The 20,318-nt window shown below is 34.6% G+C and overlaps 3 protein-coding genes across 3 annotated transcripts; 2 read left to right on the top strand and 1 right to left on the bottom strand.

Moving 5' to 3' along the window:
* Positions 1-439: 439 nt before the first annotated feature.
* On the top strand, positions 440-5,474 carry LOC123917606 (MICOS complex subunit Mic10). Its single transcript, XM_045969372.1, has 3 exons — positions 440-710; positions 4,623-4,762; positions 5,205-5,474. Exons 1-3 carry the CDS (start codon positions 578-580, stop codon positions 5,223-5,225), a joined length of 294 nt encoding a protein of 97 aa, XP_045825328.1. The 5' UTR covers positions 440-577; the 3' UTR covers positions 5,226-5,474.
* Positions 5,475-11,729: 6,255 nt separating this feature from the next.
* LOC123913329 (phenylacetaldehyde reductase-like) lies at positions 11,730-15,226 on the bottom strand. The gene is made up of 5 exons (XM_045964041.1): positions 14,909-15,226; positions 14,453-14,814; positions 13,821-13,983; positions 13,115-13,301; positions 11,730-12,054 (listed from the first exon to the last, which is right to left on the bottom strand). The coding sequence occupies exons 1-5, from the start codon at positions 15,027-15,029 to the stop codon at positions 11,910-11,912; spliced, it is 978 nt and encodes a 325-aa protein (XP_045819997.1). The 5' UTR covers positions 15,030-15,226; the 3' UTR covers positions 11,730-11,909.
* A 2,269-nt stretch (positions 15,227-17,495) lies between these two features.
* On the top strand, positions 17,496-20,123 carry LOC123914043 (basic leucine zipper 6-like). Its single transcript, XM_045965017.1, has 4 exons — positions 17,496-18,279; positions 18,866-18,941; positions 19,035-19,161; positions 19,549-20,123. Exons 1-4 carry the CDS (start codon positions 17,765-17,767, stop codon positions 19,752-19,754), a joined length of 924 nt encoding a protein of 307 aa, XP_045820973.1. The 5' UTR covers positions 17,496-17,764; the 3' UTR covers positions 19,755-20,123.
* The last annotated feature ends 195 nt before the right edge of the window (positions 20,124-20,318 follow it).

Below are 20,318 nucleotides of genomic sequence, written 5' to 3'. Positions count from 1 at the left end.
AGGAGGTATTTTGCTAGTAGGAGACATTCCCAGATCACCCATACTAGAATTCACCCTATTATAAAGAGATATTTTCTCTTCCCACCTCCCGTGAATCTTTTATACCCCTAATATTCTAATTTTGCCCTTGCAGAAAAATTCGGTTCGCAAAAACCGAATTTTTACTAGTGCAAATTCAGAGTAAATTTCGGTTTTTAGAAACCGAAATTTGTTTTCAAGGCAAAAAAAAAACAACTTCAGTTTCTACGAATCAAAGTTTTTTCAAGGGCAAAATTGTAATTTCAAGAGATAAAAGATTCACGGGATAGGAAGAGAAAACATGGAGATATCCTAACTCAGTGGAAGTAGGGTGAACCAAATTAGTTGGGCCGAGGCCCGTACAGTGGTTGAAAAGCAAACCCGACCCGATGAATTAACAAAACGATAGTACTATCAATTGTTGAGAGCACGCACACGGCGACAAAACGAAGAGAAAGAAAAAGATTGATTCATTCATTCGTTCATTGATTCTACTAACTAAGGTGTGGGTGGTTGTCGTCGGAAGTCTCTCTCTCTCTCTCTCTTTCCGTCGTCTCCTATGGCTGACAACAAAGAAATAATTCCCCGACACTATGATCTTGATGCCAAATGGGATGCCTGCCTTGATCTCACCGTCCGCCGCTTCGTCTACTCCTCATTTGCCGGTGCATTTGGCGGTCTCCTCCTTTTCAGTCAGTACATTCTCTCTTTTCATTCTATTATTATTATTATTCATTTTATTTTCTCAATCGGATGTATGTATGGATGCTTTGTAATTTAAATCTATTCCCAAAAGTAATTAGGGCTTGCGTCTTCACTTTCATTCATATCACAAACTCTAATTTCATTCTATATAACATGATGATTATTGTTTCTTTTAATTTTAATGTTCACGAATCACGATGGACTCCTTTTCTAACACAATTATTATTTGTCTTTTTGTTGTTTTGCCAATAAACTAAACTTGTTGGTTTCAATATAGATAGATAGATAGATAATGAATTAGCTTGTCATTTGATCCATGCACTCATCCCCACCTAAATTATAATGCCAGAATTGGTTCTGTTTGTTTCCTGGCAAGTGAGTGGGAAAGAGGCATTTAACTACGAAGCATGTTAATCTGCAGTCCAATTTACCTATCATTAGACCGAGTATAGTGCAACCATACTTGGTTGCAGACAGACGTAGAGCTTGTACTGCAGAAAACCACTTGTGTGCTTGACCACAGTGCACCAAAAACTTGAAATTAATAATTTTTTTCTTTCCCTGGAGTGATTTCATTTATTGTAAGGAACTTTATAGTGGAGTGTCCCACTCCCAGCTGTATTTGGCATACTATTTAATAACTGCACCTGGACCTTGGTTCTTGTTCCAGCAAAATCGAGATTTTATGCAAAAATCAGACAGGGGAAATAAAATTGTAAGACATACAAAATCCATGAAACACGTATATATGTATATAAAATAAAATAGCACAAGAGAAAGGAAACTTATAAATCATACTTCAAATACTTAAACTTAAATTTATAAGTGTAAGTAAGCCCATAAATAAAGTCATGCAAAGTCATAAGTCACAAACAAAACCACTAGCTAGTAAAATAACTACCCTCTAATTGGAAATCATTCAATAAATCTTTATTTGCTCAACTTCCTTTCACAATTCACTCATCATCAGATGAAACATCACCAAGTTTTATCTTCTCGGTGATCTTCTAAATTGCTTCTTCTTGGACAATTTGGCATTAGCCATGATAGTAGTATCTCTACATGCATCCTCTTTCAATTCATTCTTAAACTTGTTATTGATGGTGGCTTGTTTGTGAGCTAATTCCCATCGTAAAAATATTTTTGATGCTGTCAACCCCCTACACTTCACTGGTTTTCCTATTTGAAGTAAGTTTTAAACAACCATTCTCATTAGTGACTGTTTTACACGCTGTTTTACACTTCAGTTTTAAAGCAATTCCATCAACTAAAACTCCATACTTCCAAGCCTCATCGCTTCTATTTCCAGGAGCATTCTTAGGCTTGTTTGTTTCTATAACTAGGGGCATGGGAGGAAGTAGTTGATCCCTCACCGTAGCAACAGTTGAATTTGAAGCCACTTGGTTAGCAATAAAGATAAAACAAAACAGAATCTGACTGAATGAACAAAAAACAACCTCACAGCGATTGAGTAAATCTTCTGGTTAGCAACAAAAAACATAAACAGAGAATGCGCATGCACACACAATAATGGCTAATGCAAGAGATGCTTTTGGTCGTGTGACTTGAAAAAAGTTGTGTTTGTGAGATAGAACAGGGTTTGAAACTGACAGTTTGAAGGACTTTGAGAACAGACGGGTTGAAGCGGAAAATAAACAGGTGCATTTTTAACCCTAAAACCCTATTTTTCTAAACGGGTTGTTTCTGGCCCATGTGTACTGAAATTGACCATCTCTTCTAAATCCTACCTAAAAATTGGGGCAAATTTAACCCATATCAGTGCACTGCAAGACTAAACAGGATCCAACCCAGAATCACAGAATTGTAAAACAAATCGCAGATAAAACGATTCCACAATTAAATGCTGCTTTCACACCCAATCCCACCATAATCCGTTTCTGCAAGGACTTTAGATTCCTAAGGGCAACTAAAATTGCAAAATCATGCGTTTTTACTCTTAAAATTGATTAAAAATGTGATTCTGACTAACCATGAATAACATATTTGATGTCATTTTAAGCGGTTTTGTTTGATGAAATTTTAAGCGGGTGTCGTGTGAGAGGAGAGTACAGATGGATCAGTCAACTAGTTTAAGACTCCATCATGTCTTAATACTTGTTGATTGGTGCAAAGGGGGTTCACTAAAAATGGAGTTGCATAAACGTAATCTTCAATCGTTAAAATAAAACAGTTACAGTGCGCACTTACTGGCCTCTCAACCAACATGATGTCAATAATGCCTTCTTCGTGTGCATGCAATGAAATGTTGAATTATTGTTATTTTAATTAGTGGTAATATATTATCTATATATGTATCATATATAGGTTATTTTAATATTAGGTAAACTCATACAAGTTAATGAGTCGATTCTACATCGGCTGCATGAGTTTACCTAGACTCTTGAGTTTCACAACCTTGGTAATAGGAAGATAAAGTTTTGGAGGTTGGGTCGGTGTTTGTGGAGGTGGAGAATAGTCCATGTGTCACATCTGCATCAAGGTAAGTGTAGGCATAGGTGCACATATAAGAGCAGGGTTGTCTTGAACTTAGAGTGCTTTTGGTGGTGTTTACTTAGCTAAGACAAGAGGATGAGTTAAAGTGATCAACATTGTTGTACATGTGGAAGGTCCAAAAAAGGGTACAAACTAGTTGAGACAATGTACCTGCGGAGACTAGGTGAATAACAGCGACAACCGTTTTGGGATTGAGTGTAACCCAAAAAGTTACATTGGAGAGATTAAGGAGACAATTTAAAAAGACTAGAAGCAAAGATTGTCAATAAAACAAGTAAACGAACGACATGGGGGTGTCAAGGGAATGAAAATCCTGAGCAGAAACAAAGGGAGTATCCTATCAAGAGTAACACTCTTGATTACCTGTTTGACAACCCTGTTCGTCAAACTCAGAATTGTATAGACTATAGTATGAACACACAATATTGAGATTTTGAGCACTGTTGAACAAGTCTAGAACATAATAGTTATTTTCCCCAAGTGTGCCAAAAATTACACTGATCAAGTGTTTTTATCAGAACTTATGCTATCAAATTTTATCTTATCATAAGTATCAGATGATACCTTATCATTATCATCTAAGTTTGTGTTCAATGATCACCTCTTTTGCAAAGTCTGCAGGTCATTCTTTCACGACTTATAAATTTGTTGAGTGTAATGACTAGTCTTGTCATAAGTAGTCCGACTTTGACCTGACTCAAAAATTTGGTACTTATAATAATTGGCTTGCTCTACAGATTCCTTTATTATAAAGAGTCTTATTATTTGGTGATTTAAACCTGTGTTTATGGTATCTTTTTATGATAGTTATACCAATGTTTTAAGAACCGGACCGGAGGTCGAACCGTTGTGACAACTGGTTCAAGGGTCAACCGGTCGGATCGGTTCAACCGTTATTGAACCGTTTATATTGAACCGTTCATATAATTTTTTCACGTGTTTGAGTCTATGGTTGGAAAGGAAAGATTTTTGATTTTTTAACCTTTCAATTTCAATCCATCGTTTTTTTTAATTAAAAAATCAGGTTTTTTTTTTTTTTTAAGTGAGAGAAAAACCGGCCGGTTCACCGGTTCACCGGTTCACCGGTTCACACCGGTTCACACCGGTTCATACCGGTTCACACCGGTTTTTGACCGGTTCCACTGACTAGCGGTTCTTGCTAGTCGACCGGACCGCCGAGGGCACCGGTTCGTGGTCGAACCGGTCGGACCGGCCGGTCCGGTCCGGTTTTCAAAACATTGAGTTATACAATACATTTTTATGAGTATTTTTTTTTTTTTTTGCAAGCTTTTCACTCAAATATAATGGAGTTCTTAGTTCTTACAGCCTTGAGACCTCCCCAAAATATAAATATTGAATTAATACAGTTATTTTGATTGTACTAGGGAGTCCTCAGACTCGCTGGGCATCTATTGCTTTTGGTGCTGGAGTGGGAATAGGATCTGCATACACGGAATGTTCTCGTCTGTTTGATGGACCTCCAACAAAGCTAGCACTCCCCAAGGGCTCAGATGCTCCTATTCAGGTGGGATTTGTCTTTTATTTTTTTTGTTTATATATCATTTAGCATGATTCTTCAAATACATATATGATATGTCAATAGCTACCAGGTGGTTGAGTCATAGACACATAGGGTTAAAAAATACTTTCTTCCTGTATAACTGAAACTGGTAATAGTAAAATTGGGATAATTAGAAGGCTTATAGCAGAGAAAGTTGCAATCAAAGAAAGATGTTCTTTGTGTGTTTGATAACATGTGGAAGCAGAAGCAGTCTAAATTAGCACACTTGCCTTTGGAACTTCCATATTTGATTTTTTCTCACAAAGCAGTGAACTAGTTCTAAGTGCTCTTATATTTAATTTGAGTGTCAGCAATTGAGGTTGGTGTAGTAACTAGTGTATTTGGTTACTACATTAGTGAACTCAGTTGAGAACCTGACTAGCATATTGCATTCTTTTGTTTCCAGAATACGCAGGACTCTGAGTAGACGCTACAATGGATCCTGGTTCCTGGACAGTGAAACCGAAGATTCTTGTGTCTATTGATGGTTCCTGTACTCGGTTATAGCTATTGAAAATGTTGCACTCTATGATCATAAATTAACATCACTCATGGAAATTCATTTCCAAGCTGTTATCCTTTTGTTTTCCTGTAGTCCTGCACTATGTTTGTCTGGTGAAAGATAAGAGATTAAAAAAAGATTCCGCAGATATAATTATCTGTTTGCTGACTTCAATCTTATCTACTAGATTTTTGCATACCACTGTTTTAACAGTTGAATTGGAGGTTTAACCGGCTATAAAAAACAAAGATTGCCTACCAGTATTTTTGCATACTATGTTTCAATTAATAGTAAAATTAGTTATTTAACTTGTCAAAACGTTTAGTTGTAGGCGAGGTCTAATGTGAACAAGTGCAATAGGTCTTGTATTGTGCACAAGTATTATTTACCATTAGATTATGTAGTCTTATTAGATCTTATGGTGTTCCTTCCACACTAAATTATTTTTCATCTGCTTCCCATCCTCTTACGACCCAAATCTGGCACCATTCCTGCAACAATTCATCGGCAAAAATCCATTCCGGCATCCCTCTGATCCATCAACAACTCAGATCATCTGACGTCGCCTCTACAACAACTCATCGGAAAAAAATACACTTCGACATTCCTCCACCGATGACCCAAATCTGCATCGTTCTTGTAACAACACTTAGTGGAAGACTACAAATCTACAACATTGACGGTGGATCTCTAGAAAATGAATTACGAGAAGTTTGCTAGCATAGGCCAAGATCTCTTGTTTAAAACTTAGAAATTCAAACTGGAACTAACAAGGTTAAATCCATGTTATGTCTAATAAGGTTAAACTGGAACTAATTATTTTTTCATCCTTGCTCATTTTGACAATGCAAGATCTGGCCACTTGTATGATAAATTGCTTCGTATACCACCGAGAGAGAGGGTTGGGTGGGTGGTCGGTGGAGTGGTGCTACAGGGATTGGAATTTGTGAGGGAAAGGTTAAATGATTCTGTGTGGAAGGTCCCCTTGAAAATCTAATAAACCCGTTCTAATCCAATGGTAATTAAAGGTCGTGCACCGTGAAAGACATGTATCACTTATTCATATTAGACAAAGCCTTAGTTGTATAACGATATTAAAATTAGTTATACTTTCAAGAAATATTATTTATTTTTTGTTTATTAACTATTGCCCTGTGGCACTGGGCACTAGTTATCATTTTCCTAATTATAAAATAAACAACATAATTAAATTTATAAAAATGTTGGTTATTCGTTTTGTTTTAAAATCTAATGTTGGTTATTGTTAATTATCCTAATCCTAAAGAGTGAATGTTGGTTATTCGTTTTGTTTTAAAATCTAATGCTGGTTATTGTTAATTATCCTAATCCTAAAGAGTGAAGGGATGCTGTTATGTATCACTGATGATTAATCCATGTATTTTGCCGTGTTTTAAAAATTTACTTACCAACTCAGTTGAATAATAGAGAAAACAAATATGAGGAGTAATTTTAATGCTAATTGCGTAAAGGTTAAAATAATCCTAAGTTTTTCTTTTTATGTCAAATTATTTGGTGTCATTTGATCCTGACCCATATATATATGTGTGTAGGGAAAGATTCAAATGAGAGGGATTTTAAAATGATGAGAGGGTGAGGGTTAAATCCTAACCATTGGATTAATTTTTACTATGCTACTTAATTTTTATAATTGTAGGTAATCTTTTCTTTTCAGCTCTTCATCTTCTACCTTATGCTGCTAGTATGTTCTTTCTGTCTCGCCTGTTAATTTTACTTTTTTGGTGCTTATCATTTACTGTGTTGTGGATTTATCTCTTTCTCTCTTGCGTATATCTCTCCGTCTCTCAAACTATAGAAATTAGGAGAGCTCCTAAATTGGGGATTTTTGTATGTAATCCACTATATTCAGTACTCCATGTTAAGTGTTAATGGAATCCATAACACCCGGAGAATTAATAAACTGGGGATTTTGCCCTTTCAATTTCAAACAAAAACAAGTTAATAAGAAAACACAAAGCTGCTAATTGAAAATAAGATTGTATATTATTTTCACGTGTGTCAAAAACAAAAATTATATTTTTTCACAAATGCATATTTAAAATCAATTAGAAAAGTTAATTACGTAAAATCTTTAGAATTTCATTTCATTTTATAAGACACTAATTGTACATAGAAGGCGACAAAAATTTCTAAAAACCAAAAAGGGGTTTGTTAATGGTAGTACTCACAGCCAGATAGGAGAAGAACAAATGGGAAACACTGTGAGTTGGGAAAAATATATATATATATATATTCATTATGAATGTATGTAGAAGAATGAGAGGAAGAATATGAAGAAGAATGAAATATTTTATTTGTCATTTTAGTCCATGCCAAATTATCAGTCCACTCGTCCCACAAATGTGCCAACTCAACGTGTCTTTCTTAACAAACATGAAGGTGTAACTAATTTGTGAATATCTTAATAAATATAGGATAATCACATATGAATGAAAGACAACAAGGTGCGCTGCTAACATTTTTTGAATGACAAAACCAATTTTCTTAAAAACAATATGCATAGCTCTAGGGGACACCACATTGTTATTCATAACTTTTTGAACTCTTTGCAGAAGACTCACAATCTTTGGTGCTAGGAAGCCAAAAGTATCAAATATAAATGGTATGAAAATATGTTGATTGTCAGAACATGTTTTATGGTTGATCACTTTACTTGAAGCAACTTTGAGAGCTGTCTGACCGCAGTAAAAGTCTCAGCCCTCAATCCAATAAGTGGTGAAACTCCAATCAAATCCACGTATGAATGTTTTTCGCCTACTCACTCGTAAACTATAACTCTTTTCGAAGGTGTATTCAATTAAATCATCTTCATTTTATTTTATCTTATCTTGCAATTTTTTTTTTAAGCAAAAAATGGAACAACGAATGCTAATTATTACATTCCACGACTTCAATTGACATAGAATTTGTTAGGTTTTGTATCCAAAAAAAAAGAAGAAATTGTTAGGTTTAGCAACATAATGTTAAATGTAGTTTATCATTAAACGGGAAGTTGCTGCCAAAATTGATTTATTGCATTGTCTTGGTTTGGTAGTATTTTTATTTTTTTTTACTAAAAAACAACAATATTCATCCATTCAAATTTATAGGGAATATATCAATCGAAATCATTAAAAATTCAATTTCGCTAAAAACTAATAAGAAAAAATTTGCAAATAGACTCACAGCATCCGAGTTAATAGCATAAAACGGCCTAATGTTTAAGACAAAACCTACAATTGAGATGACAAATTTCAAATGTCCGGAATAATCATCTATCCGGATTTGCAACATTGACGATGGTAAAGTCATTGAATCTGCAATGAGTTGGGATCGTAACAAACCTGCAAATCTGAACAAAAACAAACATCGTACCAAGACGGGACAAACATCGTACTAAGACGGAAAATCAAAACAAAGACTCCGCACTAAGATGAAATTAAAACAACACCAAATGAAAAAATCACAAAAAAGAAAATTCGAATAAAACCTAAAAAGAATGTGAATATCAATTATTTAAATAAAAAGAAATAAAAAACAATCAAGAGGGATGATTCCGGATCAAAATTGATCCTAAACCACTCCTCTTTAATTGATAAACCAAGAAAAAAGCAACCAAAAAGAAATATGCCGGCGGCAGAGAGAGGGAGAGGATAAAAGATTAGGTAAGAGGTGTTAAGAAACATGAAATTCATAGGAGAATGAGAGAAAATAGCTCAAAAATGTATAATATTGATGAAGGAAAAATATTACAAGCGAGAAAAGTGAAAGTAAAAGATTACATCAAAGCCTATGTATAGGCATCAACAAACTACTAACTAATCTTCCTAATTACTAACTAACTATATCTTTAACACCCTCCCGCAAACTAGAACGTGTTCACAACACTTCTAGCTTGAGATAACTAATACAAAAAGTACATCAAAATAAAGGAAAATACAATGAGATTTGCAGAAATACATTGCCTAAAAGGACAACTCAAAAACTCAAATACAACTAGTTGTGCTTAACCATCACAAGGAAGAAACGCAATCCATCAAAACCAACTAAGGGAAAATGCTTAACCATCAAGTAGAAGCCACAACTCAAGGCTAAACGACTCGGAGGAAGCAACAAATCAACGCTTCACCACCATAGGCAGAAGCAAATCAACAAAGCCAATAAAGACACAAAGCTTAACCATCAAGAGCACTCAATCACTCAAGATAGAAGCAAAATAGAGAATGTCAAAAGAGATCCGATGTCTACAAAGTGAAGCATCAATACTCAAGTTGTGCTAAAGGTAATTAGCTCATCTAAGGACCAACAAATCAAGGAGAAAGATCAAGTAGCATGGTTGATGGCTAGAGAGTAAAGCATCAATACCAATGTTATGCTCAAGATGAGATAGCACATTAAAAACCAACTAACCACTTAACAAAGCAAGCAAAGATAACTTGCTCAAGATACCGCAAAAATCCAGCAAAGCCAATAACGCAAATCACTACCAAGGAAACAACGAGTAAATCAAAGAACTCAAATCGGTCTTCAATCTTCACTATAAGGGAAAAACTATCATTAAACATCCATAATCAACAATCCAATTGGCACTGTTCCCAGAAAAAGAGAGAAACATGGAGCTTCATATTACTTCCAATTGGTAACAACTCCTATGTAGTGTCGCAACAACAAATGATTTGAGAGCTTTAAATGGTTCACAAGAAAATCAAAGACCATCTAGTATGAAGTGATGCGCAAACTGAGACCAAGAAGTAATATATTCACAATGGAGACATTCTCAACACAAAGTGCACTCTCTCATAAACCTTTACATAAGCCTTGAACCTATAAACCAGTCTTGCACAGAGAAGCATCAAACCATTAATATGGTGCAGGAATACACACAAACATTCTGCAACTTGCAGCCCATCAATTACCAATCATGTGAATTACCAATTAATTCTAGCAAGGACAATAGCACTAGAAGCCACAAACAGCACCATCAGGGAAATACAATCCGAAGGCAGAAAAGCAAAAACCAACTACTATCAATTACAAACAAAAGTTTTCACTTGCCTCCATGAATGTAATCACTTCCCTATTTAACAAAACTACAGAGTCTTCAGAGCATATACTGACTAACGAAATCAGCTCCAAATTAATGTTCCATTTTCCAATATCAATAAGAAGCAACAGAGTTAGAGAATCACACTATGAAACCATCCAACAAATCATGGCTTAGGGGGTAAAATCGAATAGAAACTTCCAAAACTTTAAAATGAACCAAATAGAGTTTCAATCAAAACCTCAAGATCCGAAAATGCACCATAAATCTTTCAAATCAAACAGTCTAACCTTTAACAAAATCTGATGAGCTTGAAAGACAAACCTCGAGAATTATACATATATGGAATCTTCAAAAATTTCTTCAATTGCAGAAATCAACTCAAATTCGTTGCAATTAAGCTTCAAATCCAAAGAAAGGGAAGAACCAAAAGCATAACCATGGAAGTCCATCTTCAGAGATAACTCAGCAGATACGATAGAACAATGAATCAACAATTTTCTGCAGGCTGCACCAATTCACATAGCCAAAACGACGATCCTCCAAACACGTTCAAATTTCAGAAGTAACATATATAGCAACAAAAATTTGTGACTTTGTCACTATCAAGAATCAACAGTAGATGAATGATGATTCTCGTGATGTTATGGTGTGGCCGACGATGGTGATGAGCTATGTGATGGCGATGAATGATGGTTTCGGTGACGGTGATGATGATGAATGATGATTTCGTGTTGTTGGCGTTGATTTGGTTTTGGACAGAAAAGTGAATTAGAAATAATAATCTAATGGTTATGATTTAACTCTCTCACCCTCTAATTTTAAAATCTCTCTCATTTGAAAGTTCCCGTGGTATTAATTAGCCTCACAACTCACTTACAGTTAAAACAAGTAGTTGTTTTTTGTCCACCCCAACCCCAAGTCAGATGAGTGGATTTCCTCCCGTAATATCCTCTGCAGTTATCTCCACTGAAGCAATCTAACACCATTAAACCTCTTATCTCTGTTTTTTTCAATGGCTAGGATTTCATTGTACCTCCAGCCCCATGTCGGTCTCAATACCTTCACATCTTAAGTCCAAATTACCCTTTCATTTTATATAAATTTTCTTCTGAGTTCTGAATATTTCAGAACATTCATTCATAAGTTTTCGAGAAATCCATGTTTTATAAGTTTATCGTGAAGTTAGGAGTTAGAACAAAGTGGAAGCATGTTCCCACTTTCATTGTTCCCATCACACACCGAGCTTATATTGGAGAGAAGGGTTTGATTTGAGCATGATGACTCACGGTGCTTCCTATTTGTGCTAGCGGGTGACCTTAATTCTGAAAACATGACACCTAAAATAATACTAACAAAAACACAGCTTACCTAATATAATGGATATAAAAGGTGGGTTCACCCTAACTTCACCTTAACTCATTCTCTGTTCCATCACAAGTACAAACCAAACCATACATTAATAAACAACTTATTTCAGTATACTTGGTACCAGACCCTTATTTCACATACTACGAAGTTTCTTCACAAGCATAAGATACCACAAATTAAAGGTTGGCAAACTTTTTTTCTTTCAAGCTTTCCACAGTCTCCTTGATGCTCACTTCCAAAGGAGTAAATGCAATTCCCAAGCTCTCGGCCTTTTCTTTGGAAACCTGATATGTAGGTACATACGGCTTATCGTCCGCACACCTAGTAACATTGTTGACAACGAGGGAAAATGGTATTAGAGAAATCTAAACAAGTTAAACTTGAATTATTTAAAGGTAAATACAGAAATGGACATAATGATGAATCCTTTCGGGCATCATATAGTGAGCTCCAATAATTAGTTGGCCCATGCATTCACCAAACCTTTATGGGGAGCACAGATTGATACATAAACCAAGCTGGATGCGTGCTAGAAGGTGATTATAGTGCTAATTAGAATTATTCTCTCTGTTTATTACCACTGATATACTTCCCTTAATTTTTTATTTTTCCTTAATTTGAGAGATTTTCTATATAAACTTGTACCGGTTCTGGATTGGAGCTTGCGGGTTCTGTTCTGAATGACCTCCCTCTCACGGTGAAAAAAGTGGTTAAGTTAACCATGTTTATTATAAAATATTCAACTCATTCAATGACCTCTCAATTGTTGAAATTTTCTGCATATGTTCACTTACTTACCTTTTTCTGTATGCATTAAATAATTCAAGTTACTCATCCACAAGGACAAAATGCAGAAAAAGAACGGGATGGAGTATAATAAACAAAATGCAGAAAAAGGACACAATTTTCTATGTTTGGATTGATGGAATGAGATGGAATGGAATGGAATGGAACGGGATGGAGTATAATAATGTTCCACTGTTTGGATTTGTAAAATAATAATGGAATGGGATGAAATAGATTTCATCCAATACCACCACTTACCTTCAATTTTGTTCCTCTCCTTTTTAAAATATCCAAACAATGGAATGGAATATTTATTCCATTCCGCTCCACCCCACTCTATTCCGCTCCGCTCCATTCCATTCCATTATATTCCATCAATCCAAACATAGATTCAAATATTAGTTAATAACTGAATCCTTTCAGTTTTTTTTTTTTTTTTTGACAAATGAATCCTTTCAGTTTTAGCACTATATTGATTGTGTTTCAAACAAGGAAATAAAGCTTTAAAGAGTGCAGCACATCATATGAGAATTTGCATTCATAAAGGAACATAAATTATTTAGAATCTTTAAGTTATAGAAATCATTAATCTTACTTCTCCGGGAGTTGTAACGAAGGGTACTGTTCACGTAGAATCTTCACAATTTCTGAGTAGTGCACTACTCTGTCAACTAAACAATGCCTTCCACTAGCTGAAGCATTCTCGTAAGCCTGAATATGGGCATTTGCAACATCTTTCACATTCACCCATCCAAAACTAGCATTTGGAAATGTTTGTGCACCTGTATCAAGACAGTGAGAGAGCTTCTATTATCTACAGAAGGACAAAATTGTGTCCTATGGAAGACAAATATATTTGAAGCACATACAAACTGCTAATATTCATTAAAATAACAACAAGATAAAACTCAATAAGCAACAATAGACAAATTGTGGAAAAATCAATGTCATATATGAAATGAAAATAAATAAAAGATTAAACAACGATGAAACCAGAAATAACAGGAAATATACTCATCCAGCTCAACAATAACTGTTACGATTAAGATTAAAAACCTATGAAGAAAAAGCCAGAAATAAAAGGAAATAGACTCTCATATCATCCAGGTCAACAATAATTGCTACGATTAAAATGCACATTAACCCTCCTTTTCATAACTGTAGATGCAGATTGATAAAAAAAAATTGCTAGATGCAGAAAAGGCAGTAGTTTAGTAGAAAAATAGTATGTAAGTAAGATGCAGACAGAAAACGATAGTAGTGTTTTTTTAGAGCATTACATACAAATTTTAATTAATTACCATTAATGAGGTTTAGAATTGCAGCAGCACTTGTGTTTAGGACTGGTTGCAGGAGAGGGCCTATGACCATTGCAGGGTTAATAGTAACCAGGTCAATGTTGTTTTCTTTAACAAATTTCCAGGCAGCTTCTTCAGCCAATGTCTTTGAAACCACATACCACAGCTGAAACCATCAATACAAAATAGAAACAAGTTAAAAGCATGATAGGATAATTTAATTACATGATAACTCATTAGACATGCTATGCAGCCATTGGAACAAAACCATTAGCATTGTAGTCCACCGGTGGGTTTTATTTATTTATTTATTTATATTAATTAATATATATACATATAAGATAATTACACTTGAATGAAAGGCAAACAGACCACAAGGTACGCTGCTGATCCTTTCTGGATGGCAAAACCAATCCTCTGATCTAGGAGACGACGCAACATACCATGCAAACATACATACACTAAGCACTTATTATGTATAAGCAGTTTCTCTTACAAAAGCTAAAATAAAGCGAAATTGTTTTTCGTTTAAGATATAATCCGAGAACTTAATGGAAAAAAAGTAATGAATTGAAGGTATCCTAGAGGCAAAGCAATAAAGAAAGGGAATTAGGTTGTTGTAGGTAGGCACATACGTTTGATTTCTTACAGAAATCAGCATCAGTAAACCAAGTCTCATCAACCAGGACATCAGGAGTTCGAGGCTTTCCATTGTATGCAACGGCAGCAATAGAAGATGTTAAAACAACACGTTTGAGAGATGTTGATTTAGCACATGAATTGAGAACATTGAGAGTCCCCTTGAGAGCAGGATCTATCAATTCAGCTTGTGGATCTTTGACATCATGATAGAAGGGAGATGCAGTGTGAAATACACCTTGACAGCCTTCAACAACAGAATCGAAGGAACCTTCTTCGAGTAGATTTGCTTTAAACAGTTTCAATCTGTCCTTAGCACCATCGAGTTTAAGCAAGTGATCGATCTTTTTCGGATCATCTATTTGTTTGTTTGCAACAAAATGAAATCAATAAATCAATCGATCGATAAGATGATGATAAGAATGAAGAAGGAAAAGAAAGAAGAAACTTACTTGGGTCGCGAACAGTGGCTTTAACAGTGTAACCACGATGGAGAAGAAAGCGGACGATCCATGAAGCAATATAACCAGAAGCACCAGTCACACACACCAACTTCCCTGCGTTACTGCTCATTCTCTCTTTCTCTTTCTCTTTCTCTTTCTTCGATACGTTACTAACCAACCAACTTCGCAGTCACACACACGCTTCTCTTCTCCTTATATATTACTATTACTATTAGACTCAACAACCGTAGTAATAACTATAGTAGTACCCTAACTATTTACCGGTAGTAAATTTGAAAATGGTTTCTTAATAGTATATCAATTCTTAATAATAATTTCATTGTTCTTTTATTTTATTAGAAACCATTATATAATTATTTTGGTCTCACATACAAGACTATCAAAATCATTAAACCACAATTATTTTGGTTTCAAAGTGATTTTGAAAAAGCTGAACAAAGACAGAAATTTGTTTTACAACGGAAGGAACTAAAGAGAGATGATAAGGCTTTACAAAATACCAAATAGGATTCATATTAGTTTGTCTAGCTTAATATTAGTTTGTCTAGGTCAACGTTCGATCATTTGAGGGATGAGCGGATGTAAACCCGTCGGTCCCCTTTTTAATCCAATTTTATTTGTTAATTTTATTTGCGGAAGACAAACAACCGGTAGGCAAAGCGCACGGCCAGCGTTCGATCATTCGAGGGATGAGCGGATGTAAACCCACCGGTCCCCTTTTAAATTCAAATTGTTTAATTACAATTTGTTTTTTAGGTTTTTATCTTCTTTTTTTTTGGTTTAAATTAAACAAATTAAATAAATAAAATAAAAAAATAACATCACAGGGCTGCAGAAAGTAAGCAGGCGAGGTGCAGGGGGCAGGAAAGAATACAGGCCCAACCCACAAGAAGGCCCAAGGCGCAGCAAAAAAAATCAGGGGGGTGATATGGGCCGTCTGATTCACCAGATAGTCTTGATGAGATCAGGATGCTGCAGACTCTTGACCGTCTGATGGAAATCAACGACTTGTAACAAGAGCTCTGCGATACGCGCGCGCACACAGGACCCGCGTCTGATTTCTTTTTTTTTTTGCCTTATGCACCATGCATAAAGAAAAGACTTATGCATAATAATTTTTGCCCTTATGCCGCTAGCATATTCTTTCTGTCTCGCCTGTTAGTTTTACTTTTGGTGCTTATCGTTTACTGTGTTGTGGATTTATCTCTTTCTCTCTTGCATATATCTCTCCCTCTCTCAAACTATAGAAATTAGGAGAGCTCCTAAATTGGGGATTTTTGTATGTAATCCACTATATCCAGTGCTCCATGTTAAGTGTTAATGGAATCCATAACACCCTCGCGTCAAAGGAGAATTAATAAATTGGGGATTTTGCCCTTTTCAATTTCAAACAAAAACAAGTTAATAAGAAAACAAAAAGCTGCTAATTGAAAATAAGATTGTGTATTGTTTTCACATGTATCAAAAACAAAAATTGTATTTTTCACAAATGCATATATAATTAATCAATTAGAAAAGTTAATCGCGTAAAAACTTTAGAATTTCATTTCATTATAAGATACTAATTGTACACAAAAGGCGGCGACAAAAATTTCTAAAAACCAAAACGGGGTTTGTTAATGGCAGATAGGAGAAAAACAAAAGGGAAACACTCTCAGTTGGGAAAAAGAATTTTTAGTGGGACTCTAAACGAATAAGGTTTCAGAAAATCAGCACAAGAAGATTAATCGCTCGGAATGAACATAAGAGAGAAAAATGAAGTCGTGCAAGTATCTAGGATTCCGGGGAGGCGTTCAATGGCAAGGAAGAAGCACATTGAACTTATGCATCTGAGAAGGAGATAGAAGACTAATCGGCCTCAATAAAACAAATAAATAAGTCGTACACAGTTTTAACAAAAATTAGATTACAATTGTTGATTTTGATCATATGGCTAATACTTAATCTTCTCACCTCTCACATTAAGGAGTCCTCTCACTTGAAACATGCCCATTAATACTATTAAGTACATGTTTGGATTGACAAATGAGTTTTTTTTTTTTTTTTGGAATTGTATTTATGTAGCCCTATTAGAATAAAAAATAACGAAGTTTTTATTATTTTTAATCGATTAATTGTTATAAAAATTTAAAACTTAATAGTAAAACAAAATAATATTAAAAAATTATTGTAAAGATTACATATAAAAGAAATTTATACACGTATTATGTGAAAATACAAATAAATACAATATGAAATTTCTACACATATTATGTGAAAATACAAAATGGCCCATCTAAGCTAGTTTCAAAATTTTCAATTTCATGCTGCTTTCCTATCCTCACCTCATTAGTTTTTCCCAATATTCTTTCCCACTATATAAGATGAGGTTTTTAAAGCCTCGCATATATAGATAGATAGCTACGCAAAACACGGTCTTTCTTCCTACGTTCTTTTCGGACTCATTCTCTCTCTCTCTCTCTCTCTCCCCCTTCTCCTTACCTTCCTTATTATACAAGAAACAACACAAGCAACAAAACAAAAGCTTCTTAATTAATTGTTTCAATAAATAAAAGAAACTAGTTTGGAATTAATTGATAATAAAAATGGGGGGTGACCGGTCAAAACAACTAATCCGACCGGTTTATGTCCCACTCCCTCCCTGCACCTAAATAATATGGTAATTCATTCATTCTTTTCTACTTTCATGTTTTTTTTTTTTTTTTTTTTTATAAAAAAAATTAATGAAATGTTGTCTGATCTCTATCTCATAATATTATTATTATTTCATTTCAAAACATGTGATGTGATGATTATCAGCCATAAACTGCAGTCAGGATCATACAGCTAGCTATAACAAACCACATGGAAATTTCAAATAGTTCACAAAACATGAGAAATTATTCTCAAGAACACGCATCATTACCCCCTAAAATCAGTAAATATGAAATAAGTGAATCATGTTTAGAAGGATTGATGTCACAATTAGGCAAAGAGTGCGGACCAAGGCGATATCATCGAACATATTCGGATAGCATGCTAGCATCTGAGCAGCAGCACCAGCAACAGCAGCAGCAGCAGCAGCAGGAAGTACCTTATTGGTTGAAAGATCTCCTTGATGACGATGATGATGATAACGATGAGCCTGAAGAATCAGAAGAGAAGCTGCAGCCTAGTACTAATAATGCATGCAGCAACAGCAGCAAGGCTCATAGAAGATCATCAAGTGACTCCTTGGCATACTTAAATAATAAAACTATTCTTCAATATTCTCCAGAAAGGAAGGAACAAAATAATATGTATCTTCTAGCTGCAGACCAACAACCCTCCTTTCTGCACCAAAATCATCCTAGAACCGATCATTCAAAACGCGGTAAAAGGTACATATATTTACTAAAAATAGTTGAAATATCAACCAAAATTAGAGATGATGTCTCAGATATGAAATTGGTTACCGCATTTGCTTAGAGACAATGTTTCTTTTCTGTCTCGAAATTTCTGTTGCTATTTCAACTTCTTTTTTGTAGGATATCGATATCCTTCAATTTTTCAAGCTTATGGAATTTATATTTGTTTTGACAAAAGATGTGTTAAGATTGTCAAAAAGTGCTGCCTAAATCTTAGAATTAATTACTTGGAACTTCTTAGATTCATTAGGAATTTAGTTTTATCAAAAGATGTGTTAAGATTGTGAAAAAGTGCGCCAACAGAAGTTTCATCAAAAGAAAATTTCATCATTTCACAGTAAGTAAAAGATGGTGAAGAGCGCCAGTTTCTGCACGGCTTTTTGGTTTGAAGATTTTTCTTCAACCATAATGTATGTAGTTCGAAACTTGCATCCATCAACAATAACACAAAAGATAGTGAAGAGAAAAAAAATTACTTTTATAATTGTTGCATCTATTGTTCTGTATAATGATTGAATCCAAAAAAATTGAGACAATATTACAACACAATACAATACAGGCATTCAGCTCAACAATATCGAGCGAGGAAAGTTCAATACATTGGAGAACTAGAAAGAAGTATCCAGGCTTTACAGGTAAGGCTAATAGATGAATTTTTAAATTGGCATAGTAGATAGAAAGTATTACACATTAATAATTGATGTCTTTGTCATTCAATTACTTTGTAGGCAGAAGGATATGAAGTTTCAGCAGAGCTTGAATTTCTTGATCAGCAAAACCTCATATTAGGTATGGAGAATAGGGCCCTCAAACAACGGTTGGACAGTTTATCCCAGGAGCACTTCGTCAAATGTTGTGAGTACCATTTCTTTATTTATACAACTTTCATTCAACAATACAGCAAATTTAATCGTTGTACTTATACCTAAATCACGGCCATAGTTTTAAATTACCGCAAGCGCGAAACCAAAATAAGTTTTAAAGGCTACATTTTTTCGAAATATCAAAGTTCGCAGTATAACTGCAATTTAGTATATAGAGTAGATTCAAAATCAAATTCAGCTGATGCGGTCAGGAGGCCTTAACCGCAGTCTAGTAGTCAGACTCAGATCGCAGTTCTTAATAAACCTTGTTGATAAAATATTTTGTGGTCTTATGTTATGTTACTTGCTCATACTTTTGATAATTTATAATTGGTTTCGATCGTGTATGTTATATGTGGATGGCAAATATATAATACAGTGGAGCAGGAAGTGCTTGAGAGAGAAATCACAAGACTTAGAAATTTGTATCAACAACAACAACACAAACAACAGCAGCAGCAGCAGCAGCAACAACAAAAGCATCATGGTAGGAATCGATCTAAACAACGTCAAGATCTTGAGTCATCAATTGCCAAACTTTCTTTGAAAAATAAGGGAACCGAATCATCGCAGAAAGCCAGATAGATATTTTGATCAGATTGTATTGTGATTTTGTGAGCTCTCATATATTCTCAATACACACATACAGTAACATCACAGTTCACAACACAGTCATCCATATATAACCATATATGTATATGTGTGTGTGTGTGTATAGTATCTATTCTAGTTTACATAGTAGAGTTAATGTCCCAAGAATGTATAGTAGAATGGATCTTGTAGAAGAAAGTTTATTCAAATTCAAATTGGCTGGCTGCTATATCATTAGTGGCAGTATTCTGGTGTTGCCAAATATTGACAATAGAATATAGTTCTGGTAGGGTGTAAAATTCTCTATGTAAACTCTACATTCTTTTAATAAACTTCATGTTAACCCTTCATTTAAATAGAATACATTCTATCATTTATTTTCTATATTACAATTAAATAATATCATGTCTACAATGGAATTACATTAAATCAACGTTTAGTGGAAGGATTTGCATATATCTCCAAATATTATACACAAACTGATTATAAATAAATTGATTTCTTAGATACATAACTTCAACAAGGTAAACAAAGGAAACAAGAACTAGTTCGAATATC

Source organism: Trifolium pratense, linkage group LG3 (genome assembly GCF_020283565.1).
Source record: "Trifolium pratense cultivar HEN17-A07 linkage group LG3, ARS_RC_1.1, whole genome shotgun sequence".
Taxonomy (NCBI): Eukaryota; Viridiplantae; Streptophyta; class Magnoliopsida; order Fabales; family Fabaceae; genus Trifolium; species Trifolium pratense.
Note: the sequence above shows the minus strand (reverse complement) of the source record. Positions and strands in the feature narration are given on the sequence as shown.